A 25,882-nucleotide genomic window follows, 5' to 3' on the forward strand; every position below is an offset into this window, starting at 1 on the left:
CAACTAAAAAGAAATAAGTTGTTATATATTCATTCAAATTTAAATTAAAGATATAAACAAAAAAGTCTCAGCACTCACAGTGAGACAGTTCTTTGTTCAGCCAGCATGCCTAAACCTCTACATTATAAATCATTGAAAAGAAAAACAACAATTTCCACCCATAGGGTAGGAATCACGACACTTTGGTAATGAATTTTTACCAGCATATCTGTTCTCAGTTGCCTCTCCTGTGGCTCAACATTTTCTGATCTTGCGATTTAAGTAAGTGCTACTTGCTAAAACTGGTGCTCCCAGTGGAGTGAAGTCTACTCACTCCACTTTGCTAATTTCCCTAAATCATTATTATTATTATTCTGCATCTAATGGGCCTAATGGTAGGGATTCAGAGTAAATAATGCATCTGAGTTAGACTGATTTGCAGAAGAACATGAGGCAAAACTGCCCATTAAAGCATGCTTAGGGAGTATTCTCAAAAGCAATCTCTGTATTTTCTAGTACAGTCTCTGTGGATTTACTACCAACTGAAAGGTTAGCACATTTTTGAATAACTGGTCAACAGTTAAAATGTTTGAACCTGCTGGGAAAAGTGTGCTGTGTTATTTAAAAAAAAACAGGAGAGTGCTGTATGTAAGGTGCTCTCGGCATCAAGAATTACAGGCAAAGTGCCCTTTATAAAAGCACTTAACTCATATGGTAGTTGCTTCATTGGAAGCTATTAGTGCTTAACTGTGGAGAGTTATACATGTACTGAGATTTTTAGGTGTGAATGTGGAACCAGTTGCTCCTGAAAAGAGCGTGGATGGCTCTCAGATGCATCCTGGATTAACAAAAAAAACACTAGGATCTTAAATACAAGGCTTGTTTTCTTTGCTTTCTCACAGTGACAAATTGCAAGACTCACTTCCTGAAACTATTTGCTTTCTGTTTTCCCCCAGGTGAATGGTTTGGCCAAGGTTGAACATGATGAGGCAGTGGTGGAGGCCATCAGGCGAGACCCTATCGTTGTCCAGGTTCTCCGACGTACGCCCACCAGAGCCGCAGCGGCTGTCGTACATAACAGCACCAGCTCGCCGCAGGATGTGTGTGTGGTCGATGTGTGCACGCAAACAGACATCACCTTTGAACATATTATGGCACTGGCCAAGCTTCGGCCTGCTACCCCACCAGTTCCTGACATTTGTCCCTTCCTGCTGTCTGACAGGTGAGAGCAAGCACTTAGGTAAAGGTAAATGAGTGTTAATGTTACACAGGATGGAGATCCTTCCTCTAAATGTTTTTAACCACAACTAGGGAATTATATTCTTCCTGGCCCAAATGAATCTGAAGCTTACCGGAGGTTTCAACGCCGTTTTCTTTCATTTCCTAGTAGCTATTAAGCAGCCGTATCATGGTTCAGAAACCCCCTGGAACGCTAAGTACTCTGATATCATTATGCAGAGCCAAACCCACATGTAATAATTGCTTCGGTGTGCTACATCCATTTTCTGTAATGGGACCTTTTGCTGGGCGATTAAAAGCCAATGGGCTGATAGAGCAGGCATTCTGATGCTACATCCATTCTGTGGCTGTTTACAGGGCTTGGCTTGGCAACAAATGAAATCACTTTGTCCCATAAAACTACGAATATGCTAGTCGTGGTCAGTGATTACAGAGAGGCTGTTACATTGTGACAATTTTGCAGAGGTCATGGCTTTATGAGGGCAATAGTTGATTACCAAATTGCTTGTTTGGAGTTTTGTGGTGAAATGAGAACCATTATTAAGAAATGTGATACAAAATAATAACTTACAATAGCTGGCAACATAGCTGTCCTTTATATGAAATTATACACCCCTTGTGTGGTGTCTGCAATATCGCTCCATGGATTTGAACAGCGTCTGTCTATTTAATGATCTGACTAAACTGAAATAAACTGACTGCCACGAAGCAAAGAGATAACCAGCACATATTTTAATGATCTTTAACATTCTACCTTTTCTTCTTTTTTTCTAGCTGTCACTCAATCCACACCATGGAACATGAGTTTTATGAATGTCCAGAGTACCTGTCTAACACCACAGCAGATGTGGAGAGGATCGTAGAGTATGAGTATGAGGTACAGTCTTGCATCATCTTTTCAGTGATCACTCTCAAGAGTATGTGTTACATCTTTTCCAACCAGCCACTGTTAGAGATTTCTTCCTCGCACCTCACGTATACGTCCTTCTTTGCTAAAATAAAACAAAATCACCTTTTTGTTTGAGCCTACACAAAATTTACAAATGAAAAGAATTTAATGAGAGTATTTAAAAGTAGAATGGGAGGCAGAGCCTTCAGTTTTCAGGCCCCTCTTCTGTGGAACCAGCTTCCAGTTTGGATTCGGGAGACAGACACTATCTCTACTTTCAAGATTAGGCTTAAAACTTTCCTTTTTGCTAAAGCATATAGTTAGGGCTGGACCAGGTGACCCTGAATCCTCCCTTAGTTATGCTGCAATAGACGTAGGCTGCCGGGGATTCCCATGATGCATTGAGTTTTTCCTTTCCAGCCACTCACTATGTGTTAATAGACCTCTCTGCATCGAATCATATCTGTTATTAATCTCTGTCTCTCTTCCACAGCATGTCTTTCATCCTGTTTTCCTTCTCTCACCCCAACCGGTCGCAGCAGACGGCCGCCCCTCCCTGAGCCTGGTTCTGCCGGAGGTTTCTTCCTGTTAAAAGGGAGTTTTTCCTTCCCACTGTCGCCAAAGTGCTTGCTCATAGGGGGTCATATGATATGATTGTTGGGGTTTTCTCTGTATTTATTATTGTGCGATCTATTGTACAATATAAAGCGCCTTGAGGCGACTTTTGTTGTGATTTGGCGCTATATAAATAAAATTGAATTGAATTGAATTGAATTAATGGAACAATAAGATAAAGGAAACCTTGCATTCTTTAGACGAACAAACATGGGGATAATATATGTTATGAAATGATCTGGATGGACAACCTATAATGAGATAATCTGGCAGCTAGCTAGGCTAGGCTGTTTAGGTTAGGTTTTAATTTTACGCTACAATTCTAGGAGTCCATAGCACTAGCAATAACACAGCACTAACATTTGCTTTTACAAAATCAAATTTCCATTATGAGTGTTTGTGTACAACACTGAATTCAGTTATAACAAAATGAAAGCAGTTGCCACCTTGCAATGTAATAAAGTCGTTGTTTAACTTAATAGCAAAAACTGTACCAAAGTAGACAAAATCAGCTAAAAAAAAAACCTGCTGTGAACTCAGACATGTAGATTTATTTACATAAGTGGCCAATCTTGCTATACAAGTACACTTGTACTTCTTCCACAGTAATTAGGAAGGTAAGTAGCAGCCAGGTTCTTTACTACTACAGACCTCTGAAACAATGCCCTTTAAACATATGATATCAAAGTGGTAATGATTTGGGTTTGTTTTGCAGCCACAGGACATGGGCACTTTGCTGCCATTGAGTTGACCATGAACTACACTGTATACCAAAATATTCTTATTCTGGAATTAAATGTGAGGCTGTCTGTCTAAAACTTCGTCCTGCAACAGGGCAATAATCCCAACAGCAGACCTACGACAGAATAGCTGAAAAAGAAAAGAATCAAGGTGACGCAATGGCTCCGTCCAGAGATCAACCTGATAGAAATGCTGTGTATGGACCTTATAGAACAGTGCATAAACACATGTCTGCAAACCTTAATGAACCGAAGCACCCCTGTAAAGAATAGTGGGCCAGAATTCCTCTACAACAATGTGAAAGACTTCAGTATGCATCAAAGCTCTGCAATTCGTTAGCTGGACCTAAAGACAGACATTGCACAATACCTGTGGAATAAAAACCTCATTTAGCTAATGATGTTATTTTAATAAGAACAGCTAAAACTTATTTTCCATTGATGCAGGAGAACAGAGGACACCATGTGTCAGTTATACACAATCTAAGAAGATAATACAAGGTTGGCCAAGATGTACAATGCTCACAAATCTAACAATACAAGAAAAATTGCAGACTGCAATAATAGAAGAAAATTGGCCACCCCTTGTCAAAGCAGCATCTGCTCTTTAGATTGTTTTGTATAGCATAGCAAAGTCCCTGGATTTAGGACGGAAGGCCATTCTTCATATAATTGTACAAAAAGAAAATCCCTCTCTGAAAAGCCTCCCTGTTGAATTACCTGTATGTTTTATTCACAGGCAGTTAGTTTCCCTTTTATCACGAACTGTCTGTCAGAAATATTTGTGCGCCTTTTCAGTCAGCCACTTCAAGCTGAATAGAAATTGTGAATATGTTGTGGATGAAGAGCAAGCACTCACTGTTTCAGTGAGAGGGAAAAAAAAAACTTGTAGATGAAATCTGTGGCATTTTAATTAAAGTGGCTAATCATTTCAAACAGCATCTGCTGTATATCATAACAAGCCTATGAGTCTTTAGCCATGGAATTCGAGGCAAGTTCTTTACTAATGCCAGAATGCTAACATGTTCACAGTATATACACAGCTATGCAATATTTAGCATGTCAATTATAATCCTAGCTTCTCAAGATTGCCTAATTAGCTATTAGCAATGTACAGCTGAAGCTGAAGGGAATTTCGATTGTGAGGTCATTGTTTTAGACCAGTAATTAACTTGTTAAAGTCAGGTGCCGGGGGATCACTTAAATTACACTGATCATTCATCACGTTTAGCTGAAAAGGCATTTAACAAACAAGCACAAATGTGGTGCTGCCTTATAGGTCCTATAGTAAATGTGATGGGATCATCATTAAAATGTGTTCTCTGGGCACCAATAATGACAAACCACAGCTGTGCAAATTCCAAGGCAATGCGTCCTAGATCAGGACCAAATGAGTATTCAGCATGGCTTTGTTAGCAAACTGCTCATTTTTATAAGAATTTATCACAACCCACTTAGGTATGTACACCTGTTCAACTGCTTGTTAACGCTAATATCTAAATAGCTCATCAAATGACAGCAACTTGATGCATTTAGGCATGAAGACAAGGCCAAGATGACTACTGTAGCTAAAGTTCAAACCAAGCATCAGAATGGGGGATGATTTAAGTGACTTTGAACATGGCGTGGTTGGTGATACCAGACAGGCTGGACTGAGTATGAAACTGCTGATCTACTGAGATTTTTCTGCACAAACATCTCTGGGTTTATAAAGAATGTTCTGAAAAAGAAAAAATCAATTCAGCGGCAGTTCTCTGGGGTAGAGGAGAATGACCAGACTGCTTATAGCTGATAGGAAGGCAGTAGGAACTCAAATAACCATAATTACAACCACACATTCAGTATTTCTGAATGCACAACACATTCAACCTTCAAGTAGATGGGCTACAGCAGCAAAAACCAACACTGGGTGCCATTCCTGTCAGCTGACAACAGGAAACTGAAGCTATAATTCACACGGATTCGCCAAAATTCAATTTCTTCTATGAAAATTCAACAGGATCAGAATTTGGCACCAGATTTGTCATGAATCCATACTGCCTTGTTTTGGCCCTAACACATCCTAGAGGTGCTCTATTGGATTTAGATGTGGTGAATGTGGAGACCAATTGAGTACATTGTTATGTTCAAGAAACCAGTTTGGGATCATTTAACCTTTGTGACATAGCACACTACCTTGCTGCAAGAAGCCAACAGAAGATACTGCCGGTAAACTGTGGTCATAAAGGGATGGACACAGACAGTAGCAATAATTAGATAGGCTGTCGCTTTAAACAATGTATAGGTGGAGCAGGAGATCCACATCATGGATGTTCAGCTAACTAGTCTGCAGCAGTTGTTTGATACTATCGTGCCAGTATGGACCAAGTATCTGAAGAAGAATTAAAACAGTTCTCAAGGCAAAAGGGGGTCCAACCTGATACTAGGTGTGCCTAATAAAGTGCCCACTGAGTGTATATCGTTTGGATGAGTGGATGATTTATGCTTATTGTTCTTAAATTTGCTAATCTCTAAGTTTCTTTTTCCTTCCTACTAAAATCTTGTGATTAAAACAGCACATTTACCACGTGCACTTGCAAGTGTCTCCATTGTGACAGATGAACCATACCAATCAGCCAGTAGACCTCAATATCATGCCAGGTGACAGTGATGGGTGATATTTGCTACTCCCGAGGTGCCTTCGCTGGTTTAATAGGCACTTCCTGGTTCAGTGAACTGCATTGTGGGTCATTAGGGTATTGTCTGCTGCCAGCTGTGGTCTTACCTTTACAGTCGTCTGGATAAAAGACTCTCCTGTGTGGGTCGGGGGAAGGTTGAGGGGCGGAGGGCTTGTGTGTGGTAATAGCAGTAGTATCAGAACAAGGTCAGCACACACATCTATGCACAGGCACACACATCAAATCAGCTGTCTACACTTTCTTCTGTCCATTCATGTGTATCTAACTGAAACATGAATTGCTTTCCTGTTGGATGAAACAGAATAGGGCTGCAATTCCCAGGAACATTACTTCTGACTGACAGGTTTAGCTTCACTTCAGTTTGATCGTACACATGGGTACCCCTGCAGTCATAATACCCTGCCAAATGTACCATACCACAATATCGTCAAGTAGCAACAGACTTTCAAAGTAGTTTTTATGTGGATGCTTTGATTATTATTCTAAAAGATAAAGTTCACAGTTGAATAGCAAGCCATTGCAGTTACAGGGTACCCAGTACCATGTGGGTATGGAAATGGATATTTTCTTCAGACACATTTTGATCTTTTATATCCACCTACCAGGCAAAGCAATATTGAGGAACAACGGATTTTAATGAAGACTCAGTGTGATCACCAGGTTGCATAGTGTGGTTAATAAAGTGGCAGCTGCCTGCCAGACAGCATTCAGTTATCTGTTTGCCAAATTAATCCTGTTCTAATGTCTTAATTATGGACTGTCAACAGGTGCCAAACTTCAAATGCTGAATTTTTAATCTCCCAAACCAAGATTGAAGCAAATACTGGTATGCAAACAGATGTGCAAGAACAAAGGGTCCTATTGAGCGCTGGGTCGTGGAAGTATAAAGCAAAATGAAAAAATGCAAAAAGGCCTAGTACCACTTTCTCTGGATCAAAAGGCAACAAATTTGAAAGAATTAAGAAAAAACAAACGTACCATGAAACTGCAATATCTCTGTAGTTATTTCCAGCTGTAACTAAACTCTCTGCACCAGGTACATTTCTGTGTTTCAAAACCCACAGCCCCAATTTATAGCTTGGTTTTTGGACACTCTGTCACTAACAATTCAATTCAATTCAATTTTATTTATATAGCGCCAAATCACAACAGCAGTCACCTCAAGGCGCTTTTTTTTAACAGACAGTGTTTCCTTATAAAGCTGGTAAACACCACTACTACTACTACTACAGTCACATCCGTTTAATTCCCAAATGCTTAATCAGTTGAATTCAATTAAGCTGAAATATCTCTAACATAGCTAACAGTTAAAAGCTGAAAAGCTCAGTGAAGCTGAAGCACAATGAGAACAGTAAGCCTGAAAAACAAGTAAAATACAGAATGAACAAAGGTACTGGGCCAGAAACAAGCACGTGATAAGAGAAAAGATACAATGTCTCACAAACTGCGGGGCTCCACTTTTACCTATTTACCGCAATAAATGGCAGTCAGTGGGAAGTCTGTCATTTAAAATCATCCACAATCTTTTTCGGATTGACTGAATTATGATCACTATGATTCAAAAACCGCCACTTCGAAACAGCAAAAGCTGAAAGGATATCATCAGCATCATCATCAGCCACTATGAGGACACAATGAGGCAGTGAACATTACACTTGGCAGCTATTTCTTTTAAAATGAAACATGAAGTAACAGTTAAGTGCATATAAAAGTGAAATGTTACTACCAGATGTTTAATGTGGTAATAAAATGCCACCCATTGTCATTGTGTCGTTATTTCTCCCATACATTTGTAACATGTGCTAAATGTGATCCTCCCTATTTAGGCTGGGAAACCACATCAATTGTCATATGCAATGCAAGCCGGATGAAATGACTTTTTAAGTCATTGCTGTGCCATGCTCCAAACTCAGCGGCACAGATTATGATCCAATCATCACTAATCAAATCACTTCATAGCTTTAGCACCCGTGGATCCAGGCATCCAGTAATCCACTGAAACCTGGCGAACCGCCCAATGTGCACTGACGTTAGGCATTAGTGCTGCCTGATCTCACTGCATGCAGTTGTTATTTCACTGTCAGGGGCTGTACAAATCAACCAGTGTACTAAACTGCTGAGGAGTGTGGCTTGTCAAAACCAGCACATGGTGTTGCAATATTGTAAACTCCTTTGCACGCCCCACCCAACCTCTGAAGGTCAGGGCTGCTTCCACAGGGGGGATAAAATGCCACAGAAATTAATTTCTTCCCCCTGTCAATCTTTGCTATCGTGGTTTCCCATGACAAAAAAAAGGGGGGGCTGGGGGGTTTAATTCTTGCCCCCTATGAACACCACACCCACCCTCAGTGTCTTTATACCCCACAATCTATCCCACACAATCCAGCCCACACCCCGCCTTTCATATCACAGCAGTGAAATGAATTTGGCACTGAGGGGTTAATAAGGATTACCCCTGGAGTTATCTTTATGCGATTACATTTAGAGACAGCTGAGATCAAAAGGAACTAGTTGTGAGTCAGGCTGAATTGAGAGAAATTTCCTGTGGGAGGGTATCAGTGAATGAAATGGCATCAAAACAGCCATCAAAGATCTGCACAGTATGCTGCCGCATGTTCGGTTTAAGTTTGACAGACTTTCATGTCATTGATTGACAGATCACTTGACAGAGCTCCATTTGAGCCTATATCTATATATGTATATGTATATGATGTCATGCGATACTCGCACTATATAAATTATTGTGCTGTATGTGTTTCTGCTTGCTTATCGTGTTTGGTGATCACTGCAGTTATATGTCTCTTTGAAGCAACACCCGATAAAACAACGTGGAACTGAAAAACCTGCTCAGCCTGTAGATTCTTGACGCTGAAAATACCCAAATTCAAAAGGCTTCCTCACAAATCTTCTGCTGATTAAAAATTCTGGTATCAGTATGACTGACTAGCACCCTGCTAATCTGGCAACAAGCTGCAAAGACTGATAGGTTTATGTATACAAATGACTGACTGCACTATAAGGCATTACTCAGAAAGTATATAAAGTCATGTAAGAAAGAACTCTGAAGAATGTGCAGTCTTGTGAAAAACTGCCTTGTAGAATCACCTTTACCTGCAATAACTTGAAGGTCTTGATTCTCTTCTGTTTTTAAGCCATTCTGTTGAAGATTTGCAGGTGTTGTAGTGGTAATCATTGTCCTGTTGCATGACCCAATTTGGGCCAAGCATTAGCTGTCAGACAGAGGACCTCACTCTAGAATACTCTGGTATACAGAGGAGTTTGTAGCTGACTCAATGACTGCAGTCTGTGTCCAGATCTCGCGGCTGCAAAACAATACGTTTCTTTTAATTAAAATGGTCCCGATCAAAGAGTCCTTACTGTTTTTCTTTTTATGTGTGTGCGTGTTTCTGCAACAGGAAGTGGAGCTATGCAGGCAGAACAGCCAAGAAAAGCTGGGCCTGACACTGTGCTACAGGACTGATGAGGAGGAGGACACTGGGATCTATGTGAGCCAGGTGGGGACAGAAACAACACTTTTCCTTTGAAGCTTTGATAGAAAACTGTCCTGCAGTGAAGCACTTAAAAATAAAAAATGATTAAATTCAATAAGAGACAAAGCTGCCTGATCACATAATAAACTGGGGGCCCCATGATCAGCTTTGTTTGGAGTGATAAAAAGTCAAAGAAAGGATGAAATCCCAAAAGAATTCTTGTTTTTACATAGGAAAGCAGAGCACATGTTTGCCAGTCAAATATAAACTCAGAATAAGACATGCATGAACAAAAAGGAAGTCAGCTTTGAAATGTGATTCCCTTCCTGACTTTCTCATTCCCTCCTCTTAAACAAGTTTGAATCGAAGGTTTTAATAAGCTCTGAGCGACAACCCCCAACACACAATATATTAAATGGCACATTTAGTGGAATCCACCATCTGAATGCCAAATGCACAAATCAAAGAAGAAATGCATTACGGATGTTCTTTTTTTTTTTTAATTCAAATGATTTGCGCTGCTTCCTGTTGAAAAAAAAACTTAAATAACACAAAATGAAAACAAATTATTGCATTTTTCCATGACAGAGCTGAATGAATGATAGAATTATAGGGGCTGTGAAATGAATTCAATAAATGTTTAGTTTGACTGCAGGTGCAATTTCAATCCCATTATGAACACAAAAGGCAAGGCTGGGAAAAGTAAGAGCTACAGTGAGGATTAGCTCAGCAACATAAGGACATAAATGGCAGAAACACAAAGACATGCAGTGTGCTTAGCTCATTTTCAGTCTTTTCAGAAATAATTTCATACACACTGTAAATCTGCGAGCTGCCACTTATTCCTCCGGTTTTTCACCTGTTAGTTTTCAAAAAGCATGAAAAGGAGAAAAAAAGCAAAAATAAAAAAGCACAGGCACCTGCTGAACCTCGGCAGATTGTGACGGCTCCAACCGACATAACAGATCTATTTTTATACGTTTGATAGAAGGATAGAAATGCTAATTCCCAGTATTATAATGCATGCAGTATTGGTGTAACTTCCAGAAAAGCATGATTTTTTTTTCTTCAACCCCACTCCACCAAGTTTAGCTTTTTCTGCATATCGCTAAATCTCTTGATCTTCAATGCAAGAACAACAAAGTTTATGAAGAGGGCTTTGGGTGGTGCCGTAGCTTATATTCATATCCACTGAGACGCATTTTGAAAAATATGCACTGCTGTTTCATTCTGCTAAAACACAACCATGTTTATGCCACAAACACGTGTGATTTTTTAATGTTTTTAGTTTCTTCTTTCCCTTCTTTCTCTCATTGCTTTTATTCACTGCTTCGTATGTAGCTCCATTTCCTTTACATGACACAAATACCTGAGAAAATCAACCTGAATCTTATCAAAAATAGGAGGCAAGAAAAATGAGTGTCATTTCTATATCAAAAAACAGACTTTTCCCCTAACATGACATGAAAGAGCAGCGGTGCAAGTGTGGTGCATCGCTGCTGTCTTTTAGAGATACAGAGCTGTGTGGTGATTGGCTGTCAGCATTGATTTTCAAATTCTTTTGTGCAGGTTGAGCCGAACAGCATAGCAGCGAAAGATGGGCGCATAAAGGAAGGAGATCGTATTCTGCAGGTGGGTATTTTCATGTCAGTGCCCGAAGTACATGAACAGCAGGTTATGTTATGAACTGACTCTGTGTCTGTGCGCAAGTATTCTTCACAGTTGCATCACTAGCAGCATGTGATCTTAATATCACAGCAATGCTTTGTTTTTCTATGTTTAATCTGGACATCCGCCAGCTTGTTTTCGAGGCGGTCCTTTTTAGAGAATATCCAAGCTGCTGGTGTCTCCAGTCTTGGAAAGCGTATGTATTTTTAATCACCTCGTTTTACCAGGGAAATTAAAGTCCTTAGTTGCAGTTACACCAGGCATTACATCAATTCTAGGATCGCTGTCTTTCTCTGGCAATTTCTCACTGTTCCCCGTTATGCAGAAACAGCCATGGGGTCACACTGCCTACAGTGTAAAGATGGCACAATTAGCTGTGTATAGACGAGACGGGCTGTCAGCACTTTATTTATGAACGGTGAGAAATGTCAGTATTTTCAACACATTGTTGTGAGGAGGGATTTTAAACAACAAAATATGTGCAGTTCTTTAAATTCATTTCAATTTTATATATACAGCGCTACACCACAACAACAGATTGAGTCAAGGCACTTTATATTGACTGTACAAAATAAAAATAAAAAGGTCAGAAAACCCCAACAATCATATGATCCCCTATGAGCAAGTGCTTTGGCGACAGTGGGAAGGAAAAACTCTCTTTTAACAGGAAGAAAACTCCAGCAGAACCAGGCTCAGGGAGGTGTGGCCATCTGCCACGGCCAATTGGGAATGATCAGATGAAAACAGGACAAGACAGGACATGCTGTGGAAGAGAGCCAGAGATTAATAATAACATAACTATTTGATATTACATTCAAATGTCTCAAATAGTTTTCCTACTGGGGAGCAGGATAAACAGTGAAAGGGCTTGCAGGTGTGTGTGACCAAGGTGAATGGTCCCTCGTTGGGTCTCACGCTGAGCTGCCTGATGGATTTTATGTTTTTACTTTTTGATCTACAGCCTGTTATTTTGCATTTTCTTATATTCATGCACATGTTCAGATAAAATATGAATTAATATGTCAGTGCATATCAGTGAGTGCATGTATTTCTACATTTATTTAAATACTCTCATAGTACTCATGCAACTAATTCACTGTAAACGTAAATGCTTTCCGCCTGATTGGCTTGCACCAATATCTTGCTGGGTTATTTAAGCCTCTAGAGACACACAGTCTGTGAGGTGTACTGCTGGCTTATAGAACTGTTTGCCTCTGGTCTTTAAGTTCTTTAGAAGACAATTAAAAAATGAGGCTTCAAAGCAATCACTTATCTTTAGATTTTACTGTGTCTCAGGAACACACAGTGATTCAGAGGGATAAAAACTGCTCAGTTCTCAAGGGATTTATCTTAAACACTTAACGCAGACTCAATATTATTTTTTAGCATGTTACACAACTGATCTCTTTCTGATGCAAAATCACATCATTTCAATCTAACAATCATCATTTTTTGGTTTTTAATGTGTTTTTACCTGCACCTTTTTCACCCCTCCCAACATCCCATCCTCTGCTTCTTTTAAGCATGTCTCAGTGTAATCCTTCACATTTCGGTTTCTGTTGTTGTCTCCCCAAAAACACCAACATTTTTTTTGTATGAATTTCCTTTGATTTTTGTTTTTAATTCCACGTGTTGTATTTACCTTCTATTCTTATTGTTTCCTCTATTTCATGTTTCTCTATTTCGTTCTTTGTGTTTTGTAAGCTTTTACAGTCTTTTTCTATTTGCTGCTATTTTCATAAGTTGCAGTTGCATATGACCTCTCTGGGCCACTGTACTTCCAGACTTTTATTGGGACAGTATCTCACCGCAACCTTACGGCATACCTTGCCTCTATCGCTTTACCAAACTCTCTGATGGCAGTTGCCTTTTCTTTGGCAGTGGCTTAAACAGTCATAAGGAGTGGTTGTGGTTTGCACCACAAAAGAAAGTGACCCACACTGTTCCTTTTTTTATAACAAGTGGAAAATGACAGGTGGATCGTGTTACAGCCAGCAAGTGCAGTGTTAGATCCCAACCCGCCAGCTTGAATCTCATTTTTCTGGTGGACACCCTGAATGTGTAGCCTATGACATTCACACAAAGGAGTTATTTATTCATATTGCATAAATCAGATAAGTCGTCTTATTATTGATGACCTCGGTAAGCAACATCTCAACTTGCTTCTAGTCTGAACAACAGTATACCAACATTACTCCTCCTCCATATTTATTGCATTCAGCACTCCATTCTCTCTACACTGTTTCTGTTTCCCGGTACTATGAATGATTGTGGGGAGCAAGGCCTGCTGTACTCCTGGCCCTATTATCTTCTTCTGACAGGCCCATTACTCTAGTGAGGAAAAGATGAACGCCACCTGTCAAAGAACAGTTAATTGTATGTCTGGATGGTTTGGTGAGAGCAGACTCTTGTGAGGTCGGACTATGCACTCTCGAGTGAGTCTCTTTGCTAAGAGTGCAGCAGCGAAGACGTGGAGAGTCCCAAGAAAGAAATGTATTTAAAAAAGAGAGGAGGAAGGGGATAAAGGGGGATAAAGATCAAAAGACAGTGTGGTCAAGGTGGCTTGCTAAAACATTTGAATTCATTTTATTTGTGGTAGGTATATGGAGAAAAAAGCATTTAATTTCTTTTGTAAGATATGCAGACTTTTGTGTATCAGTTCTTTCTCACTGACAGAACCATCTATTCTCATCTTGATGTACAGATAAATGGCTGTGAAGTACAAGACAGAGAGAAGGCTGTTGCCCTGTTGTCAAGTGAAGAAGCAAGGAGCATCACACTACTGGTGACAAGGCCAGAAATCCAGGTAAACACACATACACACCTATGCAGCCTTCCTGCCCTATCTTGACAGCCTGTGTCATGTCAAATAAAAGCACCTGCCTCCCGTTCCATTCCTGTCAGTGTGATTGGAGTTCCTGCTGACACACAAACACTTTCATTCAAAGCCAAAGAGAAAGAGGGAGGTTTCTGACAAGATGTTGTGATTTCAGTTGGATGAGGAGGCTGGATGGCTGGATGATGAGCAACAGGAGCTCATGGAGGAGATCCTCGAGGAGAGGAGGAAGCAGAAGGAACATGGCTTTGACAAGGGAGATGAGGTAAGAGGGTACGCTAAGTGAAGCAACCAACGGACAAAGTGTCCATTAAAAGTGCAGTGGTGAAGAGAGAGGTGTTTTGGCGTTGTTCTAGGCTAAGGAGGGGAGGAGGCGCGAAGGCCCCAAGACAGACCCAGGAAATGCTGGAGAGATCAGATGACTGGGCTGTGTTGTGTGTCTATTTCAGTGATTTTATATTGGGGTCAAAACGAACCAGACAAACAAACAAAAACACAAAAAATGTTTACTGAAAAATATGAAAAACTAAGAAATTCCAGGGCAAATGGATGGTAAATAAACTATTAAGTAATAATGCAGATTGTACTTGAAAAAGCAGCAAGTTGCATAAAGTATTAATAAAATATTTTTTTGAAAATATGCAAATTAATTGTAATTTTGAACAAATGATAATAATAAAATGCTTTTTTCTCGATATTAATTACATAACTAATGATGCTTTAAGATGAAATATGTTTTGCTATCATCATCATTATTAATATTATTATTTTGCTTCTCACTGTAAATTAATGTATGTTACATATTTAGGTAGATGAGGGTTAAGCTAAGGTTTTATAGCACCACGGCATGATCTAAAGCACGAGAACCTGTTTGGCCGAGAAGGGGAGGTATGGACGTTCTTGACTAGTTATTTTCACCACCTGCTGTACTTGACCTGACTGACCCTCAACACGTATTTTTGAAAACAATTCAGACATTGCCCTTGCTGCTGTGCCTATATTATCCTAAAACAGCAGTTTAGCTATCTGCAGGTTTTTAAATCCTTATGCACCACCTAGCTTAACTTCATGTAGGTTCTTTGAAACCTTGATGGTGTTAGTTTTTTTAATCTTTGTTTACGTCCAAAGATAAAGCAGCCAAGTATATGTTTTATTTTTTTAGAAATACCTTACCTTTTAATACCTTTTCTCCTGTACTTAGTAGAAGCCTATACTGAATTTTTACTTATTAATACTTTGTGAAACTACAGTGGTCCCTCGCGGTAGTTACGTTCTAAAAATAACCCGCGATAGGTGAAATCCGCGAAGTAGCCAACTTTATTTTTTACAATTATTACAGATGTTTTAAAGCTGTAAACCCCTCACTACACAGTTTATACACTTTTCTCAGACAGGCATGAACATTTTCATACTTTTCTCTCTTGTTTAAACACTCTCAAAATTCAAACCTTTGTAGAAAAATAAGTCCAGTATTATAGAAACCAAAGGCACCTGCGGTTGCCTTTGATGGTGCAAAATGTTTCGTCGACATTGTTGTGTTTGTTGGGGAGAAAACTTACAAACATACAGTGCAGCACTTCAGAGTCACACTGCTAGCGATCGAAGATTTATGTAAATTTGACAAGCTGAACACATTCTGTGCTGTACAGGAGACACGGCACGAGATTAATTGACAATGGTCTACAGCCAATCAGGACGCAGAACACAATGTGCTGTAAGGAAACAAACAAAAAAATAAAAGCATGCAAAATTGCACAAAAAAAATCGGCGAGGCCACGAAAACTCAACCGCGTTATAGCGAGGGACCACCGTAAATCATTGACAACAAAGAATAGAAACATTCATTAAGTAATACAACTGTTTCTCTTTTAATACTCCAGCATCAAGCTGAAGAAGGCATGACAACAGATACAGCTACATGTTCTTCCAACAATCAAGACAGTGGGTTTGGACGCAGTACGGACAGTCCGGAGCACCAACCACTGCTGGCTAAACTCCAAAGAAGGAGCCCAGCTCATTGCCTAAGGGAGCGGTGGCGGGCAGAGCATCCCCACACCAGGCGAGGAGCTGTTGTCCCACGGGAAAACCAGAGCACGAGAACACTGTCCACAGGCCAAGGCCACGAAGGGGTAGGGAGTGTTCGCAATAGTGGAGGTGGGATCTTGGGTTTGGAGAATCGTTTCCAGCAACTCTTGGAGCTCAAGTGTCAGATCCGAAACGGGGGTGAGTGTGGGGTGTACTCAATTCGACACAGTATAGAGTGTAGCCTTACCGAACAAGGGGGGGAGGATGGCGATTGTGTAGATGACATAGGGGGCGGGGGAGGGGTGGAGCAGGAGTTGAGGATGCTAAACGAGGAACTGCGCAGCATTGAGCTCGAATGCCAGAGCATTATGCAGGCCCATCAGCTCCGCCAGTCCCATCAGCAGGAGCACTCACAGCCGTCGCCCTGTTCCCCAGGAAGGAGCACCAAAGATGGACACAAGCGGCACGGCAGGCTGGCTGACATTCACGAACACCCAGAGAGGTTGGAAGCCGATAAGATGCGCGAGAAAGATAGCTCCAGTGCCTACAACACAGCAGAAAGTGCACGCTCAACACCACTGGGTATGGAGAGATCTCCTGACCACTCTCTGCAGAGACACATCAGCATTACCAACCAGAAAAACCTCAGACTGGCTTCTTCCACACCCTCAAGCCCTATTCCTATCCCCAAGCCCCAGGGCACATCTAGTCGTAGCAGACAAGCAGATCCAGGTCCTGTAATCTCAAGCAGCCCTGATCAGAGCAACCCTTCCAGGTCTGAGTCGGACCCTGCTCTGCCTGCAGATGATGAGAGGTGTGAGAAGAAAGGGAGGACCAGAGACTCAAGGAGAAGGCTTCCTTACGCTTCTTCATATCACACGACCCCTTATCATGGCCAGGGAGGATCTAAGCAACTCCAGGTATAATGCATGTGAACCTGATGCTGATGTGGCTGTGAGTAAAGCGCATTTGAAGAACACCTCGTTGTTAACCCTCTTTTCTTTGTTGCAGAGCTACATGCAGCTGCTACAGCAGCATTCATCCGTGGAGTATTCTCAGAGCCAGCTGAGTCTTCTCAGTGTCTGCCGAGATCCCGTGCACCGTAACGGACGCCCTGGGGAACCACGACTAGAGTGGAAGGTCAAAGTTCGAGCTGACGGGACGCGATACGTTGCCCGGAGGCCTGCTCGTGATCGCATACTGAGGGAGAGGGCGCTAAGGATCAGAGAGGAGAGGAGCGGAGGCATGACCACAGATGATGACGCCATGAGTGAGATGAAGATGGGCCGCTACTGGAGCAAAGAGGAGAGGAAGCAGCACCTGGCACGAGCCAGGGAGCAAAGAAAGAGGAGGGAGTTTATGCAAAAGAGCCGCCTGGAGTGTTTAAAGGAGGGACCAGTGAGTGGAGCTGAAGGCAGGAAGGAGATCAATATCTTGGAGCTCAGTCACAAAAAGATGATGAAGAAACGAAATAAAAAGATCCTGGATAACTGGATGACTATCCAGGAGCTGATGAGCCATGGGGCCAGAGTCCCAGAGGGCTCCAAAGTCCATAATGCCTTTCTTTCTGTCACAACTGTTTAATACAAGATATTAAGTCAGGTAGACAGCAATCGAGGAACTACTGCTTGTTTTTTCTCAGTGTACATTTCTGAGATTAAATCAAATACGTTAATGCCGAAGACGTCTGTAGCATTCCCAAAGCAACTCTGGAACTAACACTTTAAGAATGTTTGAATAGTTCAACAATCAATTGCAAGACCTCGGCCATACAAACTGTTTTTTACGCTGGCATTTTGGTAATGCTCCCTGCTTCTGGTAGCACGTTGGTTCAAACAGATTCACGTAACAGACTGAGGGACCAACACATTAACCTTGTGTATACCACGTACTGTGTCTCCATTACTCTCGTTTCTTTTGTTTCATTGCACATGAAGCGACTTCACTTGCCTCGATCGAGGTGTTTGGTTGTTTTTTTTATAATGGGGGAAATACAATATTTTTCACACAGCTTTTTGTAAAGAAATTTTTACACTGAATGTCAAAGTACTGTAAGCATTTTATTCTAATTTCTTATTTATGTTTGTTACCACCAAACCGTCGATGTCAGAAGTGACACTAATTGATTGTATATTAGCCCGCAGTGAGAGAGACCTCATTACATTGCTAAAGGACTACGATTCCACATCTAAAACCACTGCTTTTATTGTGTTGATAAAGTCACTTGAGTCAGACTTGTCTGATAAGCAGCACTGAATTTAAGGCACTGAAAGACTCAATTTTGCCATCTCAAACGCTCATTTTGTTCATGAGCTGGGAGGGCTTTTTTTGATACAGCTTTACCTCAACTTACAGAACAAACTGACCTGTCAAGTATTTGAATTTTGGGGCAAAAGGAATGGCTGACCTTCAACCCTCCCTTTGAAACATAATTGCGTGAATTGTGTTAAACATGTTAAACAGATTCTTATTTATATTGTTTACTGTCGTTTGTATTTATTGTAAATTCATTTTTATAGTATGTCTAAAATGTTTCGGAGCAGCTAGCCTTGAAAAGGCAACACTTTTCAAGGCGCTGTCAATGAAAATGTATAATATTTGCAGCCTTTCAACTCAATCTGCTGTTTTCACTGTAAAGTTAATTGACGAGGCCTTGAGTTCAGTATTTGTTGATGGTGATATTTGTAATAAAAGAACAATAAGAAAAAAAATCTGTAGAAGCATATTTTTTCAGTCAGTAATCACCTCCTGTTCAACTGCATATCTACCCAAATATTTAATAAGCCAGTCACATTCTTAGTTATCCTGCAATAGGCTTAATCTGCTGGAGACTTCCCATGATGAACTGAGCATTTCTTCTTCACTTATCATTAGCACTTATTAAAAACTTGCTTTCTCTACTATATATTGCTATTTGTCCTATTCTCTTGTCCCGCTCTCTTCTCTTTCCCCTCACATCCACCTGGTGGTGGTGGATGACTGCCCCTCCCTGAGCGTGGTTCTGCCAGAAGTTTCTTCTTGTTAAAAGTTATTCTTTCCCACTGTTGCCAAGTGCTTGCTTACAGCGGGTTTTCTGATCGTTGAGATTCTTCTACTCCTGTCAGCTAAGAAAAGTAAACTGAGGCTACAATTTATACAGACTCATTCAGATAGTAGGACGAGAACGTGACATAAACATGAAAGCATGGATCCATCCTGCCATGTATTTACAGCTCACAGTGGTGGTGTAATGGTGTGGGAAATATGATCTCGGCACTTTTAAATCCCTTTCGTACTTACTGAATATTGTTTAAATGTCACACCCAACCTGAGTGTTTTTGCTGACCATATCGATCCCTTTAGGACCATATTCTGATGGTTGCTTCCAGCAGGATAACACACCACGTCAGCTCAAATTGTCTCAAACTGGTTTCTTGTCCATGTCATTGAGTTCCTTTAGGATGTGGTGGAATATGTTGATTCATATCATGGATCTGCAGCCAGCAAATATCTCACAAGTGTGTTATGCTGCTGTGAATTAAGGCAGTTCTGAAGGTAAAAGTTTTCTGGTGAGTGTATCCTGGAGCGAATTTGCATTCAGTAAATTATATCACACAGCCTTTAAAGCCTATGTTTTTCTAACATAATTGTTCATAATGAAACATGACTATAGCTCTGAGGATCCCAGTTGTTCTACATTCAGATAGTAAACATAGCTCATAAGCTCTAAGCTCATCCCGCCACTGAGCCTCACCGAGCTGACAGGTAATAAGCATTTTTTCAGTCAGAATATATCCTTACACTCAACCTATTCAGTGGCATGCTCAAGAGTGGCCCTATGTAACATAAATATTAGTACCTAAAATCAGAATACTCGACAAAATTCATATCAATCATAGGGTGTTTCTACTATGCATATCTCTCCTACGTGTCAAAGAACCCAGAACACCATTTTTAGTGATTCGCTTTGAATGTCTTCTTCAAACAAACCATGCATTATGCATGCTGAGGACAGAAGTTTACATGTTTGGATTTGAGAGAGATTCTTATAAAAGTGTACTCTTTGCAGACTGCATTGTCTCCTGCAGAGAGACAACACATTTGATGTGTACGGATGTGCATCAGGAAGCACGAGAGGAGGCGGGCGTGCTGTTTATCTGAGACTCATAATAAAGGAATGCGCTGTAGCTGGTGGAAAGTGAAGCGACTGATCGATACTGTGCAATCGGCTACACGCTCAAATCTTTGTGAAAGATCATAAAGAAATGATTGCTCAGTGAGTTCATACAAGGTGAATAAATGCAGCACATGGAAAAACACCACACCTGCCTCAAGGCTTTACCAAGACTCATGATCTCCATATTCACAGGAATTCATAAAGCATTTTGATTTTTTTTTTTCCTTTGGTGTCTTCGTTGCATGCATAGTAATTTAGCCTGTCGCTACAGTTTACAGTATTCATGTATTCATACCAGGACGACTGACTCACATTGTGGGGGGTGGGATATTGGTGCAAGGGATGGGTGTGTGTGTGATGGGGGTGCATGTCCATTTAGTGATAGGAGCCATCAAAGCTAAACTATACTCCCATTTCAAAGCATTAAAGAGACACCGGTGAAGTCTCCTCATTCCCTGTCAGTCTACTGTGTGTGTCCACAGCCCACTGAACTGAGGAATTAATGAGAGACATCCGAGTGACATCCCCATCACCAGGGCCTTTATGCATAACATTAAATCAGGTAAGCACTGCACCTACTTTTCTCACAGCTACCCATCTCCTCATATAATATCCAGCCAGTTATATCTGTGTGACAGAAGTGGCACAGGAACTGAGGAATAATTCGCTGCAGTCAGCCTAGTATTATAAATGATTAATCCCAGTGTGCAAAGCAAAGATAATTGAATGTATTTGAATGTTGATCTATTACACACCAGTGGTGTTTGGTGGGCTAGGCATGAACGGGCTTGGATTTCCATACGTGTATGAAGCACAATAGCATGACCAAAAATACATAGCTTAATACTAAGCCTTGAAACTAAAGTTGCACACAAGCTTCAGGCTCTAGAGATAACAGAATAACAAGCTTTGCCTTTTCTTCAGTGTTTCATAAATAAGCTGTTATCACAGAAAATCCCCTCTTCAGAAGTAAATACTTCTAAAGTTTGAAGACTTTATTTTAAATGCACAGGCATGCAGACACTGAGGAAAGCTGGATGAATCAGATTCAGGTCACTGCTGATCAATATCTGGCTGTCCAACACAATCGGCACAAAGTCAGATCATATACAGATTCAGATAATGAGGGTAAATCCCACATTCAGCCCTTAGCATTTAAGCATATCTTCAAGAATTTCAACTTACGCCTTAAACAACTTTCTTGCTACAATTAGATTTGAATGTCAGCACTGCTTTAATACAAGTCCAAATATACAGACAAACATAACCCAAGTATTTCATTTATTATTATCCAAATTATCCAATTATCCATTTGTCCAATCTTACCTGGCCCTATGCAGAAACTCAAGCACAATGAGAAACACAGTCACTGACATATACCAGTATGGAAAGGGTTACAAAGCCATTTCTAAGGTTTTAGGACTCCAGTGAGCCACGCTGAGAGCCATTATCCACAAATGGAGAAAACGTGGAACAGTGGTGAACCTTCCTAGTAGTGGCCAAAATTACTCCAAGAATGCATCGACGACTCATCCAGGAGGTCAAGAAAAGAACCCAGAATAACATCTAAGGAACTGAAGGCCTCACTTACCTCAGTTAAGGTCAGAGTTCATGATTCAACAATAAGTAAGAGACTGGGCAAAAATGGCATCCATGGGAAAAGACAAAGAAAATTGCAAAAGAAACAATTTGATGATCTCCAAGACTTTTGGGGAAATATTCTGTGCACTGACTGAAAATAAAAGTTGGACTTTTCTGGAAGGTTTAAGTCCTGCTATACCAGGTGTAAAACTAAAACAGCATTTCATAAAAAGAACATCACACAAAAAGTAGTGTGATGGTTTGGGCCTGCTTCGAAGGCTTTAGAACCTGGACAAGTTCTCTTAATTCATGGAACGATGAATTCTGCTCTCTACCAGAAACATCGGAGCATCGGTTCGTGCCCCAAAGCTTGAAGTCCCTTATGCAGCAGGACAATCCGAAACACACCAGCAAGTTACACCTCTGAACCGAATGGCTCAAAAAAGAACACAATTTTGGAGTGGCCTAGTTCAAATCCAGACTGAAGTCTGATTGGGATGCTTTGGCATAACCTTAAACTGACATAGCTGAAAACCCTCCAATGTGCCTGAATTAAAACAATTCTGCAAAAAAGAATGAGCCAAAATTCCTCAGTCATGTGAAACACTCATTGCCAGTTATCACAAATGTTTGATTGCAGTTTGATTGCAAGGGTCACAATCTAAATCTCATATCTTGTTTTTCTTCAACACATTTTTTTCTATCACCAGCTTTCTGAGCATGAAGATCATTAAATACACCTTAGTTTCAACAGCAAAACTGCACTGATTAAATGCCTAGGACAGAGTAACAGAATAACCTGGTATCCAGGATCTTTTGTGTATTCTGACAGTTCACAGGAAAAAGCTTCAATAACAAAATTTTGGGTAACTTTCAAGGGGTCATATCACCATGTGGGTGGCTGGTCAGAACAGGTTATGACATAAAAACCAACCAAGACAGTGTCAGAATAGTTTTCTCTCTCTAGCCTTTACTTTAATGTATCTGACCTATTTTTTGTTAATCTGTTAATTTCTTAACAGATAACAGATGTGATATGATATTCATTCATTTTTATAAATTATAAAAATTATAAAGAAACATGTGCATAAAAAGTGTTTAAAAAAAAGGTTTCCTCTATTGTTTTGTCTGATTAAATGTGGGCTTCTGTCCAAAGGTGCTTTAGGAAAACCTGAATATTGTTGGAACATTGCTGAATTTAGAGTATTGTTTGTTCGAGACACTGGGGTAGCAGTAATAAGTTGCGCCCTGAACACAAACACACCCACATGTATTCCATCCTGATTCGTCTTCCTTCATTCTTCTCATCTGTCTCATTCAAATTCCAGCGGGTGAAGTGAGCAGAGTGGGCCTGCTGCTGCAGCGTAGCTCACGAAAAAGCGCAGCATCCTGCCTCTCTTTAATCTAACGATGCCTTTGAAGGAACAGCGAGTGAGAGAAACTAGAACAAAGTCAGGTGTTCTTTGCTGTGATGCTGGTTTAGACACTGTGACAGGAGATGGGTGGCACATTATGCATGTGTTTGGATGCTCACTGTGTGTGGGTTCTTGTGTGTGATTACAGTGTACCAATAACAGGAATAAAACAGAAAATTCTCAGTTGATGCTCTATTATAATAAAGAAAAAGATTATCTTGGGAGTGAAAGCATACTTCAAGACAGAACATTAACCGGATATCATGCACAAAATAAAATAATCAAAACACTGTTATAAAAATAAATATTTTTGTGAGTTGTTGTTGTATACACTCTAAATTAATGTACCGTTTTTAAAATCAAGCAATTTTTACAGATGTTTTTCCATATTTTTAATCATGTACTGAATGATATCATTTACCATTCACTGAGATGCCCATAAGCTTTCTTTAAAAAAAAGTGGATAATGTACTGGCAGAAAATTACTAGGTCATTTTCTGTTTTTTTTACACGTTTACACAGTGTTCATAATGTGTTTTTCTTTCTTATCCACATATACACATATTGGGGGCACTTTAAGATTGCCCAAGGTCTCTTTAATACTAATACTAGTAAACTGAAAGAGCTGGAGATTGAACCAACGACCTTCCTATTAGTAGTGATCCACTCTATTCTTGAGCAGGAAACAGGTGCATAAGGTGGAGGGCAGAGAGAAGGTGGGGAACAATGGGAAAATGTGGGTGAGAAAGAGCGAAGCAAACAGTTACGCTACTCTGTTTTTGCAATTGCTAGCACAACTAGTACCTTTAATAATATCTATATACTACCACTAATAAAAACATCTATTAGAAATGTGAACTTAAATTATTTCAGAATTTTTTTAATGTGAATTGTCTCTACTTTCATTCATTGTCATGGATAATAAGCTGTAGCTTTTTGCTGGTCCCTGATAAGAGAGTGTTAGGAGAAGAGATAATAATACATCCATAGTAAAAGTTGTAATTATCACTACAACAATAATAGGACAGTTGGACACATGTGTTTCATTTACACATGCTGTTTCAAGTAATTAAGGTGTTTGTAGCCGAAAGGTTGATTAACTGTGCTGCTGTGTGGTAATTTCAGCAGTTAGCACCCAGTTGTTCCAGTGAAATCGCTACAGGGGAAACAGTACAAGACTGTAGTTTACGGTCACATGAGTATCTCACTATATTAATATGCCAAGCACATAGCAGAGAAAAACAATTAACAACGTGAACTCGGTTTAAATCTTTGCGCGGTGTGGTATGCGTGACCTACAGATGACGGTTTGATCAATCAGCTTTGTTTGTCATGCCAACAAAATCTAAAAAAGTCTACCATACATTATAATACGCGGCACAATCAAGAGTTGTGTCTTATCATGGAATAAATGACTGATTAGAGTGGGGTAATGACTGATAATTTTCCATTCATTAAACTTCTATTCATGGCCCCAATTATGCGCTAATGGCTCATTCAGACTTCTAATTAACAAATGGACATTTTTCGCCGTCTTTTCCTCATGAAGGACAGCTGACTGTATTCTTCTATAACTTCTGTAACGAACACAAATCGCAATCATCAGAATCCTTTCAAATGTTTACAGGCCCAGGTCTTGATGCTTTCAAGGTCTGCCTGATACATTTACTCCAACAGGAATCGGTGTGTTATTACTGAGGTGGGTTTCAAGACATGGAAGCCTTCACATCTATATTGAATACAGTGCTCCAAGGCAACAAACACTCAGTTGGGAAGAATAAATTGAGATTTCTTTAATCCTGACACTACAAAGTTTTTGTATGAACTTCACTGTATTGTGGGATTGTTTGGAGAAAGCAGTTGTTTTTGCTGCATTCACTTTTTTGTACATTTTTAGGCTTGAATGCAGCATAAATAAGGTTCACTAGGTAGTAAAAAAAAAACACTGAGATCAATATCAGACAGGCTTGTTTTTCTCACACAGTGTTAGACCTGTTCTTTTAAGTTGCCTTACATTAGTATCAGTAGTACAACAGTATCGCAGTGTACAGTTTCAGCAGATCGGCTTTTGCTTTACTTTGTCACCGCAGTCTTTTAAAAGCCTCTACATTCAAAGACTTTGCAGCCACAGAGCTGTTACTTTTGAAAGAAAACTCACACCCAGCTGGAAGACTCACAGGAAAAATGGTTCAACTTGTGCTTAATGAGTGGCATAAAATATTCAAAGGCCCAGCCCCAGTGCAGATTTAACACTTGTGGTAATTGGAACCGAAGGCAGGGTGGCAGGAAACAGAAAGTGTGTAATATCTTTTCTGTGGGATGGTGGACAAAGAAGCAGATGATGCATAAAGAAAAGCCTCACAGGGACTTCTTGGGTTTAGGTGTGGCACAGCAGGTTTGTGTGTTTTGGAAAATGCTGCATTACACGATTCCCTTCTGGTTCATCATTCCCATAAAGCACTTCACGTAAAGAATCCCACGTTCTTCCTCTGAACCCCACCTGGGTTCATGCCATTCTCTATTTGGTGGTTGCACATTTCATATTCAAGTAATGTGCTGGAACTATGGGG

General features: G+C 40.3%; 2 protein-coding genes across 3 annotated transcripts in view; one reads left to right on the forward strand and one right to left on the reverse strand.

Annotated features, from left to right (window-relative positions):
- pdzrn4 (PDZ domain containing ring finger 4) overlaps positions 1 to 18,906 on the forward strand; it is a 45,054-nt gene extending 26,148 nt beyond the window's left edge. The window contains exons 2-9 of one of the 2 annotated variants that reach the window (XM_025899698.1): positions 936 to 1,201; positions 1,993 to 2,095; positions 9,557 to 9,655; positions 11,201 to 11,263; positions 14,004 to 14,105; positions 14,293 to 14,400; positions 16,016 to 17,080; positions 17,172 to 18,906. In XM_025899698.1, the coding sequence (XP_025755483.1) occupies positions 936 to 1,201; positions 1,993 to 2,095; positions 9,557 to 9,655; positions 11,201 to 11,263; positions 14,004 to 14,105; positions 14,293 to 14,400; positions 16,016 to 17,080; positions 17,172 to 17,744 (2,379 nt within the window). In that variant the 3' untranslated portion in view covers positions 17,745 to 18,906. The remainder of the gene's footprint in view (positions 1 to 935; positions 1,202 to 1,992; positions 2,096 to 9,556; positions 9,656 to 11,200; positions 11,264 to 14,003; positions 14,106 to 14,292; positions 14,401 to 16,015; positions 17,081 to 17,171) is intronic. The other variant, XM_005455614.4, reaches the window with a different exon arrangement.
- Positions 11,290 to 25,882, reverse strand: part of gxylt1b (glucoside xylosyltransferase 1b) — a 51,246-nt gene continuing 36,653 nt past the window's right edge. Inside the window, exon 7 of the mRNA XM_025899700.1 lies at positions 11,290 to 12,062. Within this exon, the coding sequence (XP_025755485.1) occupies positions 12,033 to 12,062 (30 nt within the window). The 3' untranslated portion in view covers positions 11,290 to 12,032. The remainder of the gene's footprint in view (positions 12,063 to 25,882) is intronic.

Source organism: Oreochromis niloticus, linkage group LG17 (assembly GCF_001858045.2).
Source record: "Oreochromis niloticus isolate F11D_XX linkage group LG17, O_niloticus_UMD_NMBU, whole genome shotgun sequence".
Classification (NCBI taxonomy): Eukaryota; Metazoa; Chordata; class Actinopteri; order Cichliformes; family Cichlidae; genus Oreochromis; species Oreochromis niloticus.